Here is an 18,149-nt window from a genome sequence, read left to right as displayed (position 1 = left end):
ACCAGGTGAACAGAGACGTGCGGTGCGAAGGACAAGGATGTCACTGGTCTCGCCCCTTCCGGAAGGAGGGACCCGAGGCCAAGCGCCCAGTCCAGCCCCAGGGACAGCCCCGGGGGTCCTCAGGGCACCTTGTCCCCCCCGCAGACCCCGACCCCCTGCACAGAGTGCCCGCCTCCCCGGGCCCAGACCCTTCCCGCCCCCTCCTCTGCACGTCTCCCTGAAGAAGAGCTTGCGGGTCGGGGAGCTGAGGCCCCGGGAACACCGAGGAGGCCCCCACGGGCGCCAGTCCCTCCCTCCGCGACACCACCGCGCATGTCAGTCCCCATCGCCAGCGCGGGGTGCAGTCCCCCAACATTCACCGGGCTCAGCTCTTTCTGAGCAGACAGGGCCCCTCTGCCCACCGGGCAGCATCTCCCAGCATCTCCCATCATCCCGTGGCTCACACTCCCAGCACCCCCGATCCCTGTTTCTCCAAGACGCAGCTGCCAAACGGGCTGCTTCTCACCCCAGCCATTCCTATCCAACGACCCACGTGTCCTGAGAAAGGGGCTCTGCCCGGCCGACCTCCGCGGGGGCATCAGGATGGAGCCAAGCGCTTCAGGTGAGGAGACACAGCTCTCACCTTCTTGGGTCCTAACGCCCACAACCACTGCAAGGCAAGCCGGCTCCACCCGAAGGCAGCATCTTCTTCTCTGCCCCTCGCAAGACCTGCCGGAATCAGAGCTGCCCTCAGACCCTACCGCGGGGCAGAAAGGCAGCCGCCCTAAGGCTTCATACCACAAACTCGCTGGTCTCCCCACCCCGGTCCCTCCCACCTCCACGTGCATTTACACCATTTCTCCTGCTGCGGGAGGCGTGGGTCCCCTTCTGCAAACAGAACTCCAACCTGAATTCAGAGGAAGAGATGCTCAGACTCGGGCGCCTGGGGTTGAGAACAGAGATCGTGAGGTTTTCCGGGAAATCTCCAACTCAGACCTCCAACACAGACTGCGTGCGTCCCCTCCGTCTGATGAGGAAAAGGGCAACGCAAATGGGCGCCGTAGGAAAACCACCACCATCTTCTTTGGTGAGCAGGTAAAGAGGATGCAGAGGAGACAGAGGTAGGCTGCACCCGGCCATTGTCACTGGTAATTCCCCAGGGCCCCTCCCGGGCAGGCCCGGAGGGGGTTACTGGACAGATCCTGCAGGAGAGGTGCGGGTGGCAGATACAACCACTTCCGCTGCTAGGAGCCACGCGCATTCACTTTTCCCCCACATTCTTGGGTGTTAAAAGGCATCAGACAACATCAAACACCCGTTTTTAAAAACTGAAGCATAATTGATTTACAATATTACCTTGGTTTCAGATACACAGCACTGTGATTCAGTTATATATACATATATACTTATTCTTCGTCAGACTTTTTTTTCCCTTGTAGGTTATTTCAAAATACCGAGTGGAGTTCCTGTGCTATCAATGGGTCTCTGCTGGTTATCTATCTGACATATGTGCTTCATCACTCAGTCATGTCTGACTCTTTGTGACCCTATGGACTGTAGCCCACCAGGCTCCTCTGTCCATGGGATTGAGCCAGCAGGGAAGCCCATCTTATATATAGTAGTGTTTATCTGTTAGAGGCTTCTCAGGTAGCTCAGTGGCAAACCTACCTGCCTGCCAATGCAGGAAACACAAGAGATGCGGGTTTGATCCCTGGGTGGGGAAGATCCCCTGGAGAAGGCAATGGCAACCCACTCCAGTATCCTTTCCTGGGAAATCCCATGGACAGAGGAGCCTGGCGGGGTGTACAGTCCATGAGGTCGCAGAGAGCTGACACAGCTGAGCACAGCGTGGATGATAATCCCAACCTCCTGATTTATCCCTCTCTGCTCCTTTCCCCTTTGGTAACGGTAAGCTTGCTTTCCATGCCTGTAGGTCTGCTTCTGTTTTATAAATAACTTCATTTAAATAAACCCTCCATAATTCCTAAGCAAATATTTGGTACCTCTAAACGAACCGTCCACCCAGAGCTCAGGGAGCCGGTACCTTCTAGGCCCTCACTGCCAGGGCCTGAGCCCAGACCCCGGGCAGGGCGCTGGGACAGCCGGTACCTTCCAGGCCCTCACTGCCAGGGGCTGAGCCCAGACCCTGGGCAGGGCGCTGGGACGGTGGGTGCCCATCTGCTCTGGAGAGTGTCCCATGCTGCAGAGAGAGGTGGTGACCCGGGAAACCACCCGCCAAGTTGGTCCTGAGCCTCCAGGCTGACAGACACGCAGTTGGGGTGGGACCGCCAGCATCTCTGCAGCCCTGATCCTGCTGGTGGAGCCTGGAGTCTTGAGCAGGTCCCTCCCTGAGTCCTGGGAGGTGCCCAGTCCGGGGAAAGCCCACAGCGGGAGTGGAGGGGGAGGATAAAGGTGAGACGCCGGACAGCCCTGCCCCACGGACACAATGGCCCCAGTCAGGGAGCCCTCCCGCCCGTGGTCACCGCACAGCCCAGGCCCCTCACCAGCTCCACTGCGGGCGGCCCTGCTCAGAGGCGCTCACACACGCACAAGAAGCGCCCAGAGCAGAGCCTCGCTCTTCCACAGGGTCTGCTCCGGGACCCGGCGCATCCCCACCGCAGGGCTGATGTGCAGACAGACCTGCCGACGCAGGGCCCGGGGTGGGTGGGGAAAGCAGATGCTGATGGCCCGGATGCTGCAGTATGTGGTGACGGCCGTGGACGGCTCTGACGGCCTCAGACCCTCTAAAGACGGACACCCGGCCAGCATCAGAGGCGCAGGCACCCGGGCGCCCCACTCCTGGAGGCAGCGCCTCTGGGCATGCGGGCGTGGCTCCCCTCTCTGCGGGAGGGGGGCTTGTCAGTGGGGCTGGGCTGCCGGCAGCCGGGCGGGCGGTCTCTGCCCTGCATGGGCTGCGTGGGCTGCACTCCGGTTTCACCAGCATCTGGGTAACCGAGCGACTCGCCTCCTCTGGAGAAGCCTCCACCTTCTCATCTGTACAATGGGAGCACAGGCCCTACAGAGCAGACACTGCTCCTCTCCACGGCCAGTCCTCATCTCGGACTTGTGAAGATATGCCACACGTGCTGTGGAAGACGCGAGAGGCCCTTTCCGTGGTCTCTGAACATGCCTGCTGTGGACGGATGCTCACAAGCCTTCCCACTTGGCTTGCCCATCTCCATGGCTGTGTTTTATAAAGCCATGTTTTTATAAAGCCATTTATTTAATGTTGAAAACATTAAATAAATTGAAAACATTAAATAAACAGGGGTTCACTTGGTCATAAACAGTGTACAGTATCGATGATCATCAACAGCATCGTTTGTATGTTTTCTTGGTGGCTTCACACATAACAAGATCCAGGCGTCACCAGTGGGAAGCCTGTAGTCTGTCGTGATGGTATGCATGCAGCTCTGACACATGTGTTTCGTGTTTTGCATGCTAAGTCGTGTCTGACTCTCTGTGACCCCATGGACGGTAGCCCACCAGGCTCCTCTGTCCATGAGATTCTCCAGGTGAGCGTACTGGAGTGGGTGGTCACGTCCTTCTCCGGGGGATCTCTCTGACCCAGGGATGGGACCTGCATCTCCTGCACTGCAACGTGGATTCATCACCGCTGGGCCACCGGGGAGCCCGCTTGTCCACAGACTAGAAGAGCAAGAACCATAGGAGGCGGGGAGGAAGCTGCCCAGGCCTCGGGACCCGGCAGCACTCAGGATGCTCCGGGAAGCTGTGCTGACCTGTGACAACCGTCCCCTGACCTGGGACCAGTAACGGGACAGAGAACCACAAATGAGCCGAGCTGCACTTAGAGCAAATGGCATGTGAGAGGAGGAGCTGGAGAGCAGGTGTGAGGGTCCTGGAGACCAAGGCCCCAGACCAGGCCCCAGACCAGCCAATCGTCACCCACCTAGGACCTGCCGTCTTAGGGAAGGGAGCGCAGGGAGGGGAAGGAGAAGAGCAGGATAAAACAGGATAAAAAAGGAAAGTGGAGAGACGTTCAGGAGAAAGAAAAGAAGTGAACACAGCTCCCCCCGACCGGATGCTCAAGCTGCAGACACACAGAAATCACCCCTCACTGGAGCGACATCACGGGACGTCCCCTGAAGCACGCAGCGAGGGAGTAGGCACACGGGAGCACTCGAGCGTGAGCGAGGTCACGAACAAGATCAAGTGTCAGGGGACAGAGGGCGTCCGCTCTGCAGGACTGGACGCTCCCGCGATGGAAAGTAGAAAGGCGGGCAGAAATGAAGGGGACCGAGACCGGGTCCAAACGGAGATACAGTGAGAAAAGTGAGTCAGTTTTAAAAATCAGGCTCTAACTTTCATATCAAATAAAATAAGAAGAGGTGGCAAAAAGGCTTATAAACATCATGCACGCCTTTGAAAATCCATCACCCTAAGTGACCGGCCAGTTTGGCTCCCAAATAGGCCCAGGCGTAGTTTTGAAAAGAGAGTCGTGGCCCCTCCCGAGAGCTCCTTCACGACACAAGCCGGGGTACTTACTAGCAGTGCCCCGTAGACTCTGGAGAAGGCTTGCCGCAGGCGGGAGAGCATGTCCCCTCTTGGGAGGGAGGTCAGCTGTGCTGGGGAGCCGAGCAGCCTTCCCCCTCAGGCATGTAGGCTCTGACGCCTTCACATGGCACAGAGCGAACCTCCCAGAGGCGTTTGTAAACATTCAGGCCTGTTCTCGGCGGGCATCACCCCAAAGGGGGGGCGGCGAGGGCACGGCCCTGCTTCCTCGGGGCCAGGGTAAGTCTGAACCGCCTTTAGTAACTGACTTAATCGAGCGCCCTGGGGTCACTTGCTTAATATAGGGCCTGCTCTTTCCATGGGGTGGCCAGCTCGCCAAGGCTGGCCACCTGCTGTGCTGCCAGCCTGTCCGTCTTGAGCGAGCCCCTGGCCTGCAGCCACGGGGGCGGGCAGCTCGGGGCGGTGGGCCATGCCACCACGTCCAGGGTCCCGGTCCCTCCTCTCACCCGGGAGGCTGCAGGGCGGCCGCTAAGAAAGGGATTCTCAATGTCGCTGGTGATACTGTTCTTAGGCATCTTTTTCTTGGAGACCCTACTCTTGTCATTTTGAAACCGACCTCCCTGCACCCTGGGGAGCATCTCCCCCGGAGAAACGTAACACAGTGAGGACTTAGCCAAGAGGCCACACAGCTCGACCACGAAGCCACGGAGAGATTCCCTGTTCCTGGCCTCCTGAGGCTCCGAGAGCAGAGCCTCTCTCCAGATCTGTGGCCGCAAGCATCTAACTGTTCATAAAATGTCCCCAGCAGTTTTGTAACAATATGGTTAAAAAAGAAAAACAAAAAGCCTACACCATTGGAATTGCACCCACCGCCCTTGGACGGCCACGGTGGCTAATCCGACCTCGCGGCGTTCTGTTTCCCGGTTAGCACAGCACGTCCACCAGCTTGAAATCTCAGCCACGGCCGCTGTGCTTTGCCAAGAGCGGCTTAGTCAGCGCTAGCAGCTTCAGGAGAAAGCAGCAGAGTAAAAGCAGTTCAAGAGGGAGGGGACATACGTACACCTACAGCTGGTTCCTGTTGATGTTTGGCAGAAACCAACACAGTTCTGTAAAGCAGTTATCCTTCAGTTAAAAAATAAAGAAATTTAAAAGGAAAAAATAAAGGGATTCATACAATAATTCCTCCTGATGCCGCGATAAGGGATTTGTGTCACTCGCCTGGGTGTCTGCTTCTAGCCTTCCCCATCGACTCTTTCCCAAACATCCCCGGGAAAGCTGCTGGTGGGAGCAGACTGGAATTTTTTTTTAGGTCGAGCTGTGTGCCCCCACCAAGGATCAAACCTGCGCCCCTGCATTGGGAGCACAGAGTCTTAACCACCGGACCGTCAGGGAAGTCCCCAGATCGGAGTTTCAGAAACAATTCTCTCTTTTCCTTCTCTTTAGGGCCACGTGAAGCTGCAGCGCCTAGGCTGTGCCCTGAGAATGCCTCGTGGGAGCTACTTCCCCGGACTCTGTCCCCCTGCCCACTGCACTAGACCCGGACGCGCCTGACCTCAAGGCTCGGCCTCCTCAACACGCCCGTCCCCCCAGCCTCTGTCCCCCTGCCCACTGCACTAGACCCGGACACGTCTGACCTCAAGGCTCGGCCTCCTCAACACGCCCGTCTCCCCAGCCTCTGCTCGGAAGGACCCCTCCCGCCCCTCCCCCATCAGCTTCCCCTCAACGACTCGCGGAGTTTCCCGCAGCCACAGGCCCGCGGTGCGTCTCCCCGATACACGCGCCTCCCTGAATCTGCTGAATTCCACAGTCGCCTTCTAACCACAGCTCATCTCAGCAAGCAAAACGGGTAAAACCGTGTTATCGCCCATGTGATCAGCCTCAGCTCCTGGCCCTCGGCACGCCTACCCACAGGCAGATGTCACGGCTCTGCGTGCTGAGCGAAGCCCCCTTTCCCAATGATGCCATCGCAGGGATAGCCGGGCACATCTTGGAGGTTAATCGTCTTTCTGTGCTGCGCTGCAGGCCACGACGTAGGGCTTGCAGCTTTGGACCGACGCCCTCATCTTGAACACAGGGTTCAATTCACATGAACTGAGACCAATACTAATAAGTTCAAAGACCATAAGTATTAACTTCCTGAGGAACTAAAGAACATGAGCTGTGGACGGAACTTAGCGACTAGACGACACGCCAATCAGTGGCACAGCCTCGAAGGGGAGTGAGTCTACAATCAGAGCTAAAACAGGTCAACTCCCTGTCACAGGAGAAAGGTCGCCCTCCAGAGGGGCCATCAGCCTCAGATCCCGCGTCATGAACAACTTATCTTTTCTTCTCAACTATCCCCCTTAGTTTAGTTCAAAATTTCTTCACAGAAGAAGAAAAAGTGACACACGGCAGGAAAAATCCAAGAATCAGGTTTTGTGTAGAAGGATGCAAAGTTTATTTCCTGTGATTATAATTCAGAAAAGCTGGCAACTTCTGACTTCTTTTCTGCAATTCAATTAACCTACAGCGTACCTTTCTGTTTTAAGGTGTTAATTTTTTCCACTCAAGAAAAAACAAAAGGAGGATGAAATAAATTATGAGACTAGGAAATGTAACTGATTAAAAAATGGAAGAGTTTGGCATCTCTTCCTCAGGGAACATTTGTTTGAGGGATCTACTTTCCATTCTTCTAACTGCTGTCTTCAGAAGAACCTTAATTCTGGATGTTATTTTCAGTTTTTGGAAGAATTTTGGCTCGTGTTTGTCACGATCGAGGAATCGGAACTTGATTTTACATAAGAGATGAGCGCTGAGTCTGGAAAGAACCACACACATCTCCCAAATAATTAGGATAAACTCAACCGGATCATAAATAACAGACACAGACACCCCTCACAGTTACAAGAAGATCTTTAGCTAGAGGAGTCAGAGCAGGTGCTGCTCACGCACAGTCTGCAGGCAGGGTGGGTCAAGGTCAGATTCTTCTTCCAGGAGACTCGCGGTCAGCATCTCCCACCGCCTGGCCTCTACACAAGCAAATGACATCTAGATATTTGCAAGCTGCCTATGAAGCACAGCAGGTTTGCTGGGGGCGCATGTTTTATAAAACGCAGGTTCACCCGCGGAGCTGGGACTGACGACGTGTGAACGTAAGGTAAAAGCTGCAGTGGGCCTGGGCAAACGTCTCCAGCGCACGGCGGTTCCAGGTCCCCGCGCTGAACACAGAGGCCGGACGCGGGTGAGCAGGGCAGGACGCAGAGGCGCGGTCTTCTGTAAGCGATGCCCTCTGACCCCACGCGGTCCCTCTTGGTCCTGTTTGGTCACGTGTTCAGTCGTGAAAGGCTCCACGTCACGGGAGCTGCCTGGATCTTTGTCAAAGGAAGCGAGCAGAGACGGCCCAGCGCAGCCGCCCATGTAGACGCGCACTGGTGTCCGCGCCTGCAGGGCCAGCCTCCCCCCTCCACCCCCGCTCTTCCAGCAGGCCGTCGCCTTTCTCTTCATTACAGTGAAGTTCCGTACCCACTGCAGCGTATTTCCTGTATTAGGAATTTAACACGCGTTTCTCCACACAAGGGTACCTTTACTAGCGTTGAGTTTGGGCGGATAGGTGGTGAGGGGTTAGTGTTCTAGGCTACCCAGGTGGCTCAGTGGTAAAGAACCCGCCTGCCAACGCAGGAGACATAAGAGACGCAGGTTCAGTCCCTGGCTCTGCAAGATCCCCTGGAGGAGGCCATGGCAACCCACTCCAGTATTCTTGCCTGGAGAATCCCATGGACAGGGAAGCCTGGCGGGCTACAGTCCCTGGGGTCACAAAGAGTCGGACACACCTGAGTGACTCAGCACCCAGTGCTCCGGTTAATAAGATTCCAAGGTTTTGAGTATTCTATCCCAACACTCCATTTCCCCAAATCCTTGCTATCTTCAGCAGATGAGTTTGCACGATTCAAGGTTTCTCAAGAACACGTGTTACTTTACAGAGACACCATCCATTCTGGAAAACTTCAAAGGCAAAATAGCTCATTGCATTCAATGGCTCACTGACTCCAGTTATGGTGGTGGATGTATGGAGTTATAATTCAAGTGCTTAAAATATATTCACTTCTTAATAGCTCGTGTTTGTTACTAAAACTCTGAGGAGTTTGTAATGATTCACTTGTGTAGACACTTAGATACAACCGCTACACATTTGATGCACTGTTCAGTCCTTAGGAAAAAACCTTTCTGCCTGAACGGGAGCCGCTTCGGTTTCCCCTGCAACACCATCACGTCTGAAAACTGGGTACTCTGACCTGTCCTAGGGGGTCATTTCCCGCTGTGTCCGATCACGGCTTCTGTTTCTGCTGCTCTGTTCCGTTCCCCCTGAACATCTGAAACACTGAAGTTCACACTGGCTTCCCAGGGGTCCCTACCCATCTGCTTTCACTGAAGCTCCAGTCCAGACTGAAGCAGAGCCTCCCCTGCTTTGGGTGCCTCTGCGCCGCGTCTACGCAGCATCCCATGCTAAGCATCTGGAAAGCACGGCGGTGTCACTGAGGGCAGAGTCAGCACCCCTGCCGTGTCCCTGCCCCAACCGTGGTGTCCATCCAGCCACGCAAGCCAAGGGCAAGCAGTCATCCTTGACCTTCCCCGGCCATCCTCCCCCGCCCCATCCATCACCAACCCCCAGCACTCTCCCTTTAAGCAGCTCTCAAATGACCCACCCTCCTGACACAGGCTGCTGTCTCCAGGACGTGGGCCCCTGCAGAAAGCCCTCGTGGACCCTCCGCACGTAGTGGCCAGAGCCACCCACATCACTGTGAGGGGAAGCATGCTGACTGGAACCGCCCACCCCGGCCAGGCCCCACAGTGACCATCTGCATGAGTTGTTTCACGACTGGAGGGCCTGGTGAGGGACACAGAGCTAATACGCCTCCACCAACCGGAAGAGCTCAGGAAAGGTCAAAAGGAGACCCCACCTGTCCGACCACCTCCCAGAATCTTCCTCTCTGGCATCCATCTTGGCTGAACAAGGCGTGCACCACCAGGAAGGACTCCGAGTCAGCATGATGGGCTAAAGACAACCCGGAAATAATCCCATCACCATGAAACCCAATCAGGCCTCCTGGGTCCCCTCACCCTCCTGCTGTCCGCCCAGGCGCCCCTTCCCAATAAAACCTCTTGCCTTGCCAGTACATGTGTCTCCTCGGACAATCCACTTCCGAGTGTTAGACAAAAGCCCAGTTTCGGGCCCTGGAAGGGGTCCCCCTTCCTGCAACACCTTCCACCCAAGCTCTTTCAGAAAACTTGGAGTGGAAGAAGACATCTTCAGTGTGGCCACATTCCCAAAACATTAAGCAGATTTCACACTTAATGGAAAAAACTTAAAATCAGAAGCAAGCACTCTCATTAACATGACAACCGGTTAACAAAGGTCCTTACAACACAGTGAGACAAGAGGAGCGGGAGGAGGGTGGGGGGTGGAGCTGGGGGGCTGATAGAAAAGAAATGAGTGGCAGACGGTTGGAAGGGGGAAGTTGAAAGAATTCGAAGATTCTTTGGGCAGATGACACGATCCTGACCACAGAAATCCCAATAGAACAGAGGGGCTTAAAACGAATGAAAGTCCAAAAAGATTGAGGGATATAAAATCTGCTTAAAAATCAATAGTCCTTTTCTATGCCTACAATAGACAAAGTCTTTACCAAACTTATATGTCAAAATTTTATCAATTGCTTTTTCTGCATCAGTAGAGATAACCATACAATGTACTTATCCTACTCAACGTTATTTTACTTAATGCAAAAGAGAGAAATCAATCAGGAAATAGAAGAATTATGGAAACAGTTTGGAGCACGAGAAATCTACATGACTAGAAAGCATGACATTCTCATGAATTGAAGACATCGTCAACTCACTAAGCAGAAAGCATGACATTTCTTACTTGTCGTAAGAAAAAAATAAGGAAAGGAGCAAAAAATCAGGGAAAAAATAAGATAAGGAGATGTCACTTTACAACCATCATATAAAATTTTAAAGTGTAACAGCACCAAGAGTTCGTGACCACATAACCCGTCACGGTCATGCACATGTCCCCACATCACCGGGGCCTGTGAACTAGACCTTATCAAGTGGGGGTGAGGTCCTCAGGGTGGGTCCTAATCCAATAGAACTGGAGGATCTTTTTAAAAGTTTTCTCATTCACTTGGCTTCCTCGGGTCTTGGTCGCAGCGCCGGGGATCCTCACTGCATCACGTGGGATCTCTCACTGCGGCTCACGGGCGCCCTAAGTGTGGCCCACGGTTTCAGCAGCCACAGCGCCGGCCTTAGTGGCTCCCGGCTGTGGGATCTTAGCTCCCCAGCCAGGAGCGGAGTCTGTGTCCCTGCATTGCGAGGCGAATACTTAACCACTGGACCGCCAGGGAAGTCCCTGGACTGGAGTCCTTCTTACACGCAGAGAGACGCAGGAGGAGGACGCCCATGCGACCACAGGGGCAGAGACCCTGGGGATGCCTGGAACACGGGGGCCAAGGACCATGGGGACAGAAGCCGGAGGATGCCAGGGAGATCCCCCTGCATGTGTCTCAGGGAGCCTGGACCTATCAACACCTTGACTTTGGACCTAAGCTCCAGAACTGTGAGACAATAACTTTCTTTTGTTTTAAGCAAAAAAAAAAAATAAATAAAATGTCTGTGAACATGGGGAGAAATAAAGAAGTTCATGCAGCTCTTCTGGTATATTGCTGTACCGTCTCTGGAGAAAGAGAAAAAACTCTTTCAGTAAAAAAAACTTTCTTTCAGTAAAGAAAGTTAAGAATTAGTACAACCTATGGCCCACCCACCCCATGCTGCACAGCCTGGAGACCCTCCCCGGATAACTAAGGGGCAAGGGGACAGCCACTTAGGTAGGTGGGAGGGAAAGCAAAGCCCTGTGACACCTACAGGTGGGAGTGAACAGGATACACACCTAAGAACACAGAGAGTGCAGAAGAGTGTGCTCCCACGGCAAGCAGGGGGTCAGGTCAGGGGAAAGAAAGAGTGAAAGGCGCTTAGTCGTGTCTGATTCTTTGCTACCTCAGTGACTGTAGCCCCCAGAGAATCCATGGGATTCTCCAGGCAAGAATACTGGAGTGGGTAGCCATTCCCTCCTCCAGGGGATTTCCAGGGATTGAACCTGGGTCTCCTGCATTGCAGGCAGATTCTGAGCCCCCAAGAAAGCCCTGGGAAAACTGGGGAAAACCCCAATAATGGGCTTGTCTGGACCATCATGGAACAAAGCCTTGAATCACAGTAGTGAAACTCTGTGTATGAAGTCTTCAAAAATGCTGAAAGATTAACTGATCATCTGTAGAATTACTGATGGAGTGATGATAGCCATTCAAATGGCTAGGTTTAATTTAGGGATTGAGTATTATGCAAAGTAGAACAAAACCGAAGTTATCTGTAACTAGTGTTCAGGAATAAGGAAATTATCCAGAAAAGTTGAGGATAAAGGATGCTCAGGAAAGAGAATTAATTGGAAAAGAGTAAGAAAACTAGGTCTTGACATCTATCATCTTATAGAATGTTTCCAACAGGCAGGCTGTGTCATCTCTTTATACAGATGGAGAGGTGACTTCTGTGAAACCAGACAGCAGGATTGGAACCCCGTTCTACCTCACTCAGAGAGCTACAGCTCAGGAAAAAGAGAACAGTTTCCAAAAGGCAGCATTATTCTTGATGAGGAAATGCTGATTTACTGCGAAAAAGGTAAACAGTAGCTTCTAGAAATAATTTCAGGGGAGCGGTCAGGGACAAAGCTGGGTTGTGGGGAGAGTGTGATGAAAGGTAACAGAAGAATTCAAATTATCTTGTCTTACATTGAAGGTTAGTGAATGTCTGGGTACATTTAAAATGATGGAGAAATACAGAATAAAGATGTTAACAGAAAAAGGGCAACTAGAAAGATAAAGAAGAATCAAAGAACTAAAGAATTACCTAATTATTATTATTGCTCATTATCTTTAAAAACGGAATTTTTCTTGCTAATATTGCACAACCACAGAAGAAAAAAGGGACAGTATTCCCTGGGATAATTACATCCATGTATTTACAGTTAAATTCACATTAAGTTCAGTAAAAAATGTTTGTGTTCTTTATTGGATCTGGAAAAAAGCTAATTTAACTCAGTAATTTTTTTTTTTGTCATGACTAGTTCTGTTGGAAACATAACAGGATTAAACTTGATATTAAATAACAGAGATGAATCACTTTTAAGAATAGTTACTTGGATTTTGGACTTTCCTGGTGGCTCAGACGGTAAAGTGTCTGCCTACAATGCGGGAGACACGGGTTCAATCCCTGGGTTGGGAAGATCCTCTGCAGAAGGAAATGGCAACCCACTTCAGTACTCTTGCCTGAAAAATCCCATGGACGGAGGAGCCTGGTAGGCTACAGTCCATGGGGTTGCAAAGAGTCGGACATGACTCGCTCACTTGGATTTTACACAGAAAATTTCCATCCCTCAAAAAGCTTAGCTGTACCCAGTAACCTTTTTTGGGGGGGGCAGTGGTTGTTAGTTCTAGAAGGTCTTGTAGGTCTTCATAGAGCTGTTCAACTTCAGCTTCTTCAGCATTACTGGTTGGGGCATAGACTTCGATTACCGTGATATTGAATGGTTTGCCTTGGAAATGAACAGAGATCATTCTGTCGTTTTTGAGACTGCATCCAAGTACTGATTTTCGGACTCTTGTTGACCATGATGGCTACTCCATTTCTTCTAAGGGATTCCTGCCCACAGTAGTAGATATAATGGTCATCTGAGTTAAATTCACTCATTCCAGTCCATCTTAGTTCACTGATTCCTAGAATGTCGACATTCACTCTTGCCATCCCCTGTTTGACCACTTCCAATTTGCCTTGATTCATGGACCTAACATTCCAGGTTCCTATGCAATATTGCTCTTTACAGCATCAAACCCTGCTTCCATCACCAGTCCTATCCACAACTGGGTGCTGTTTTTGCTTTGGTTCCATCCCTTCATTCTTTCTGGAGTTATTTTTCCACTGATCTCCAGTAGCATATTGGGCACCTACCGACCTGGAGAATTCATCTTTCAGTGTCTTATCTTTTTGCCTTTTCATACTGTTCATGGGGTTCTCAAGGCAAGAATACTGAAGTGGTTTGCCATTCCCTTCTCCAGTGGACCACATTCTGTCAGACCTCTCCACCATGACCTGACCGTCTTGGGTGGCCCCACACGGCATGGCTTCGTTTCATTGAGTTAGACAAGGTTGTGATCCTGTGATTAGATTGGCTAGTTTTCTGTGATTGTGGTTTCAGTCTGTCTGCCCTCTGATGCCCTCTCGCAACAACCTACCATCTTACTTGGGTTTCTCTTACCTTGGACGTGGGGTCTCTCTTCACGGCTGCTCCAGCAAAGCGCAGCCACTGCTCCTTACCTCTGATGCGGGGTAGCTCCTCTCGGCCACCACCCTTATGGCAGAAAGTGAAGAAGCACTAAAGAGCCTCTTGATGAAAGTGAAAGAGGAGAGTGAAAAAACTGCCTTAAAGCTCAACATTCAGAAAACTAAGATCATGGCATCCAGTCCCATCACTTCATGGCAAATAGATGGGGAAACAGAGGAAATAATGTCAGATCTTATTTTTCTGGGCTTCAAAATCACTGTAGATGGTGATTGCAGCCATAAAATTAAAAGATGCTTACTCCTTGGAAGGAAAGTTATGACCAACCTAGACAGCATATTAAAAAGCAGAGACATTACTTTGCCAACAAAGGTTGGTCTAGTCAAGGCTATGGTTTTTCCAGTGGTCAGGTATGGATGTGAGAGTTGGACTATAAAGAAAGCTGAGCACTGAAGAATTGATGCTTTTGAACTGCGGTGTTGGAGAAGACTCTTGTGAGTCCCTTGGACTGCAAGGAGATCCAACCAGTCCATCCTAAAGGAGATCAGTCCTAGGTGTTCACTGGAAGGACTGATGCTGAGGCTGAAACTCCAATATTTTGGCCACCTGATGTGAAGAACTGACATTTGAAAAGACCCTGATGCTGGGAAAGATTGAAGGCAGGACCAGAAGGAGATGACAGAGGATGAGATGGTGGGATGACATCACCGACTCGATGGACATGGGTTTGGGTGAACTCCGGGAGCTGGTGATGGACAGGGAGGCCTGGCACGCTGCAGTTCATGGGGTTGCAAAGAGTTGGACACGACTGAGCGACTGAACTGAACTGAACCCAGTAATCTTCTTTGTTGGGTGTAAATAGGATGTTGTAAATAGGATGTTGTAAATAGGATGTTAAAAAGATATTAGGATGCTAAAAAATATAGTTTCTGTGTAAACAAAGACTCTTGCTCACAGCTCTTATTTTCCCGTCTTGTCATTTTGGCACAAAGCCGGGAATACAGAAGATGTTCGGTGATGTCCTATAGACTGAACACTGTATCATTCTCACTAGAAGTGCCAGTGATCAGCTAGCTGTGTGCTCTGGGAACCCAGGCAGACCTGTGCTGCTACCGGGCAAGACTACTTTAGTGGGTTGCCATTCCGTTCTCTAGTGGATCTTCCTGACCCGGGGATTGAGCCTGGATGTTCTGCATTGCAGGCAGATTCTTTACCATCTGAGCCACCAGGGAAGCCCCTGCTTATATGATTAGCAGTTGTTAACCGACTCTAAGGTTTCACCAGAAGGGCTTCCTTTCCAAAACAACTGAAATCTTAAAGTTTTCAACTTTCACTACACATTGGAATAGACAACTTCTCAATCGAAGTCCCCACCACCGATTTTCATGAACAAGTAATGACGACAGGATCAATCGTACCACCAAATTAAAATGTGTTGAGTTCTGAAGCTTAGGTCAAGCTAATAACGTGGACAACTTGGAGAAATGACAGTCCCGAGCCACTCAGCCTGCAGCCTTCATTGAGAAGAGGAGGGGCCAGGGTTACCCATGTGGAAGCCGGGAGCCTGGACTGGGGTCACCCCGGAAACTGGCCCCTGGACATCAGGGTCTGGATGAAGGCTGTCACCTCTTACTTAAACCTGGGCACAAATCGGACACAGGCCTCCCTGCTTATCATCAGGGCACAGTGGGATGACGCCTGCGGGGTGCCTGTCTTGCTGGGTCCAAGTGTGACAACGCTCTACTTTCATTAAATGGAGGAATAAGAACCATGGTCCTAGAAGCTGGAAATCAAGACAGGCACGTACTTAGGGATAAATACATGACAGAGAAGGGGAAGCTACTTTAGACTGCTTTGTATTTTACCTTAATCTCCAATTACATTTCTATTTCTAATCACTGTTATTTTTTACATCACCTTGATCTCACGAAAGTAAGAATCTCAAATGAAACTTAAGAGCCTGATGTGCAGGTGGGTTAAGCGGATTGGTAAATATCAAAGGACAAAAGAGAAGAAAGGATGAATCAAATCCTGGCCCGTCCTTTGTGAGCCGTATGTAACCCTTCTGGTCCCCACCACCCCCTGGATCGACAGATGCACAAAGATACCCTCTATTCTCCAGAACGGATTGAATTACCATCATGTACCATTTTTCAAGTAAACACTTCAGTTTCTGCATCTGCCTCTGACTCATCACAGCTGAAAGCAAATTAGGAGTTAAAAAGGTCTGTATCGTGCACACAACAACCCTGATTTTCTAAACGGAAGGATATCTTTAAACATTTGAGAGGTCTTCAGTTTTCAAATATGCCATATTCTATATTTAACCAGATTTGACAGTGTAATGTTCAAAATACCCATGGAATACTAATGAAATCAGTGCAACTTAACTTTAACCGTGTTTATGTCTAAAATCACCATGACCACGCCGTGTCTATTTCTCCTTTCCTTGCCAACCTCTTGATTGGCTGCTGTAAAGATACTGTGTCGGGACCATCACGGGGATGCCAACTGAAAAATGTATAACTTCAATCTCTGAACATCTGAAAGATCCAGTCCAATTCTGCTTTTAATGTTCAGCCTGGTTTCAAATCTGGGGAATTAAAGATAAGACTTTAGCCATAATCCCTGAGGCTTGCTGGGGCTTTAAATCAGCAGTAAGGGACAGATGCGCGGAGACAGCGGCCTCAGCACTGTGACTGTTCCCCCAACATCACACACTTCGTGCTGTTCTCTTTATACACGTTCCTATAAAGCAACATGCACATAGCCTCACGTGAGTACGCACGTGTGTGTGTGTGTGTGTGTGTGTGTGTGTGGACAGTCACACACAGTCTCTTTATTACTTCCTGGAACTACACATACTACATCTCAGACTTCCAGGAAGACGGAACACACGTTCTTGTCTCTGCTCCTCCACTTTGTTGTTGTTAGTCATTCAGTCGTGTCTGACTCTGTGACCCCACGGACTGTAGCCCCCCAGGCTCCTCTGTGCATGGGGTTCTCCAGGCGGGAACACTGGAGTGGCTGCCATTCCCTTCTCCAGGGGATCTCTGACCCAGGGACGGAGCCCACGTCTCCTGCATTGCAGGCAGACTCTTTAGCTGTGAGCCACCAGGAAGTCCACTGGGAAGAAAGGCATTAATCACACGGTCACACGTGCGTAGATACAAAGAAAGGAATGAGTGCATTAATAAATATACAGAAGAGGAATAATTGGTATTTAAAACAGAAAAGCAACAGAGGTAACCAATGAGAAAACAGCTGTGTTTTTTTTTTTTAAAGGATCAACAAAATTGACAAACCTCTGACAACACGACAAAAAATAAGAGAAGAAAGGGAACGCACAGGTTACCAGTACTGGGAATGAATGAGGGACATGACCACAGACCCTGCCGACAAGGAAAGACTATCTCGGGGGTCCGAGGGACACCTCGGCAGACACAGATTTGACAGCGTGGACGGACTGGACACGGGGGTGCACACACTGCTGGCTGGTCTGCCCCGGGTGGATGGACCCTCCCCCCCAAAGGCCCCACAGAGGCTCGGGAAGGGGGCCTGGGGTCCCCAGTGCAGGAAATTCTGGGTCCCAGGCACCTGAGCGTGGTCTAAAAGGGAGGGTGCAGACTCTGAAGGAGCACGTGCCTAGGCAAGGGCAAGGCCAGCCAACAGTCTGCATGGGCCTCCAGCGCCCAGGGCCCGGACGTGCCTCCTGCTGTCCAGGTCTGCAGACTCTACTGATGGAAGACGTTTCCCATGCTGCTGTGACGGGATGTCTGTGAGCCAGAAGACACAGAAGACTACCAGGTACTTGGGGCCAGAGTTAGCACCCACCATGGAGGTTTATATGTGGCTCTGCAGATACACCATTCATTATTTCAGCTCAGTTGAGTTCAGTTGCTCAGTCATGTCTGACTCTTTGCAATCCCCCATGAACTTCCCTATCCATCACCAACTCCCAGGGTCCACTCAAACTCAAGTCCATCGAGTTGGTGATGCCATCCAACCATCTCATCCTCTGTCGTTCCCTTCTCCTCCTGCCCTCCATCTTTCCCAGCATCAGGTTCTTTTCCAGTGAGTCAGCTCTTTGCATCAGGTGGCCAAAGGACTGGAGTTTCACCTTTAGCATCAATCCTTCCAATGAATATTCAGGACTGATTTCCTTCAGGATGGACTGGTTGGATCTCCTTGTAGTCCAAGGGAGTCTCAAGACTCTTCTCCAACACCACAGTTCAAAAGCATCAATTTTTCAGTACTCAGCTTTCTTTATAGTCCAACTCTCACATCCACACATGACTACTGGAAAAACCATAGTCTTGACTAGACAGAC

At 51.1% G+C, this 18,149-nt stretch overlaps 1 protein-coding gene across 2 annotated transcripts in view; it reads right to left on the bottom strand.

Annotated features, from left to right (window-relative positions):
* RPS6KA2 (ribosomal protein S6 kinase A2) overlaps positions 1 to 18,149 on the bottom strand; it is a 331,320-nt gene that overhangs the window by 217,175 nt on the left and 95,996 nt on the right. The window contains exon 1 of one of the 2 annotated variants that reach the window (XM_065930997.1): positions 4,486 to 4,636. The exons of the other annotated variant lie outside the window; for it this stretch is intronic. Within the exon in view, the coding sequence (XP_065787069.1) occupies positions 4,486 to 4,536 (51 nt within the window). The 5' untranslated portion in view covers positions 4,537 to 4,636. Of the gene's footprint in view, positions 1 to 4,485; positions 4,637 to 18,149 lie in introns of those variants that run through there. 2 annotated transcript variants of the gene reach the window in all.

This window comes from Muntiacus reevesi, chromosome 3 (genome assembly GCF_963930625.1).
Source record: "Muntiacus reevesi chromosome 3, mMunRee1.1, whole genome shotgun sequence".
Classification (NCBI taxonomy): domain Eukaryota; kingdom Metazoa; phylum Chordata; class Mammalia; order Artiodactyla; family Cervidae; genus Muntiacus; species Muntiacus reevesi.
This window is presented reverse-complemented; position numbering and strand designations above follow the sequence as displayed.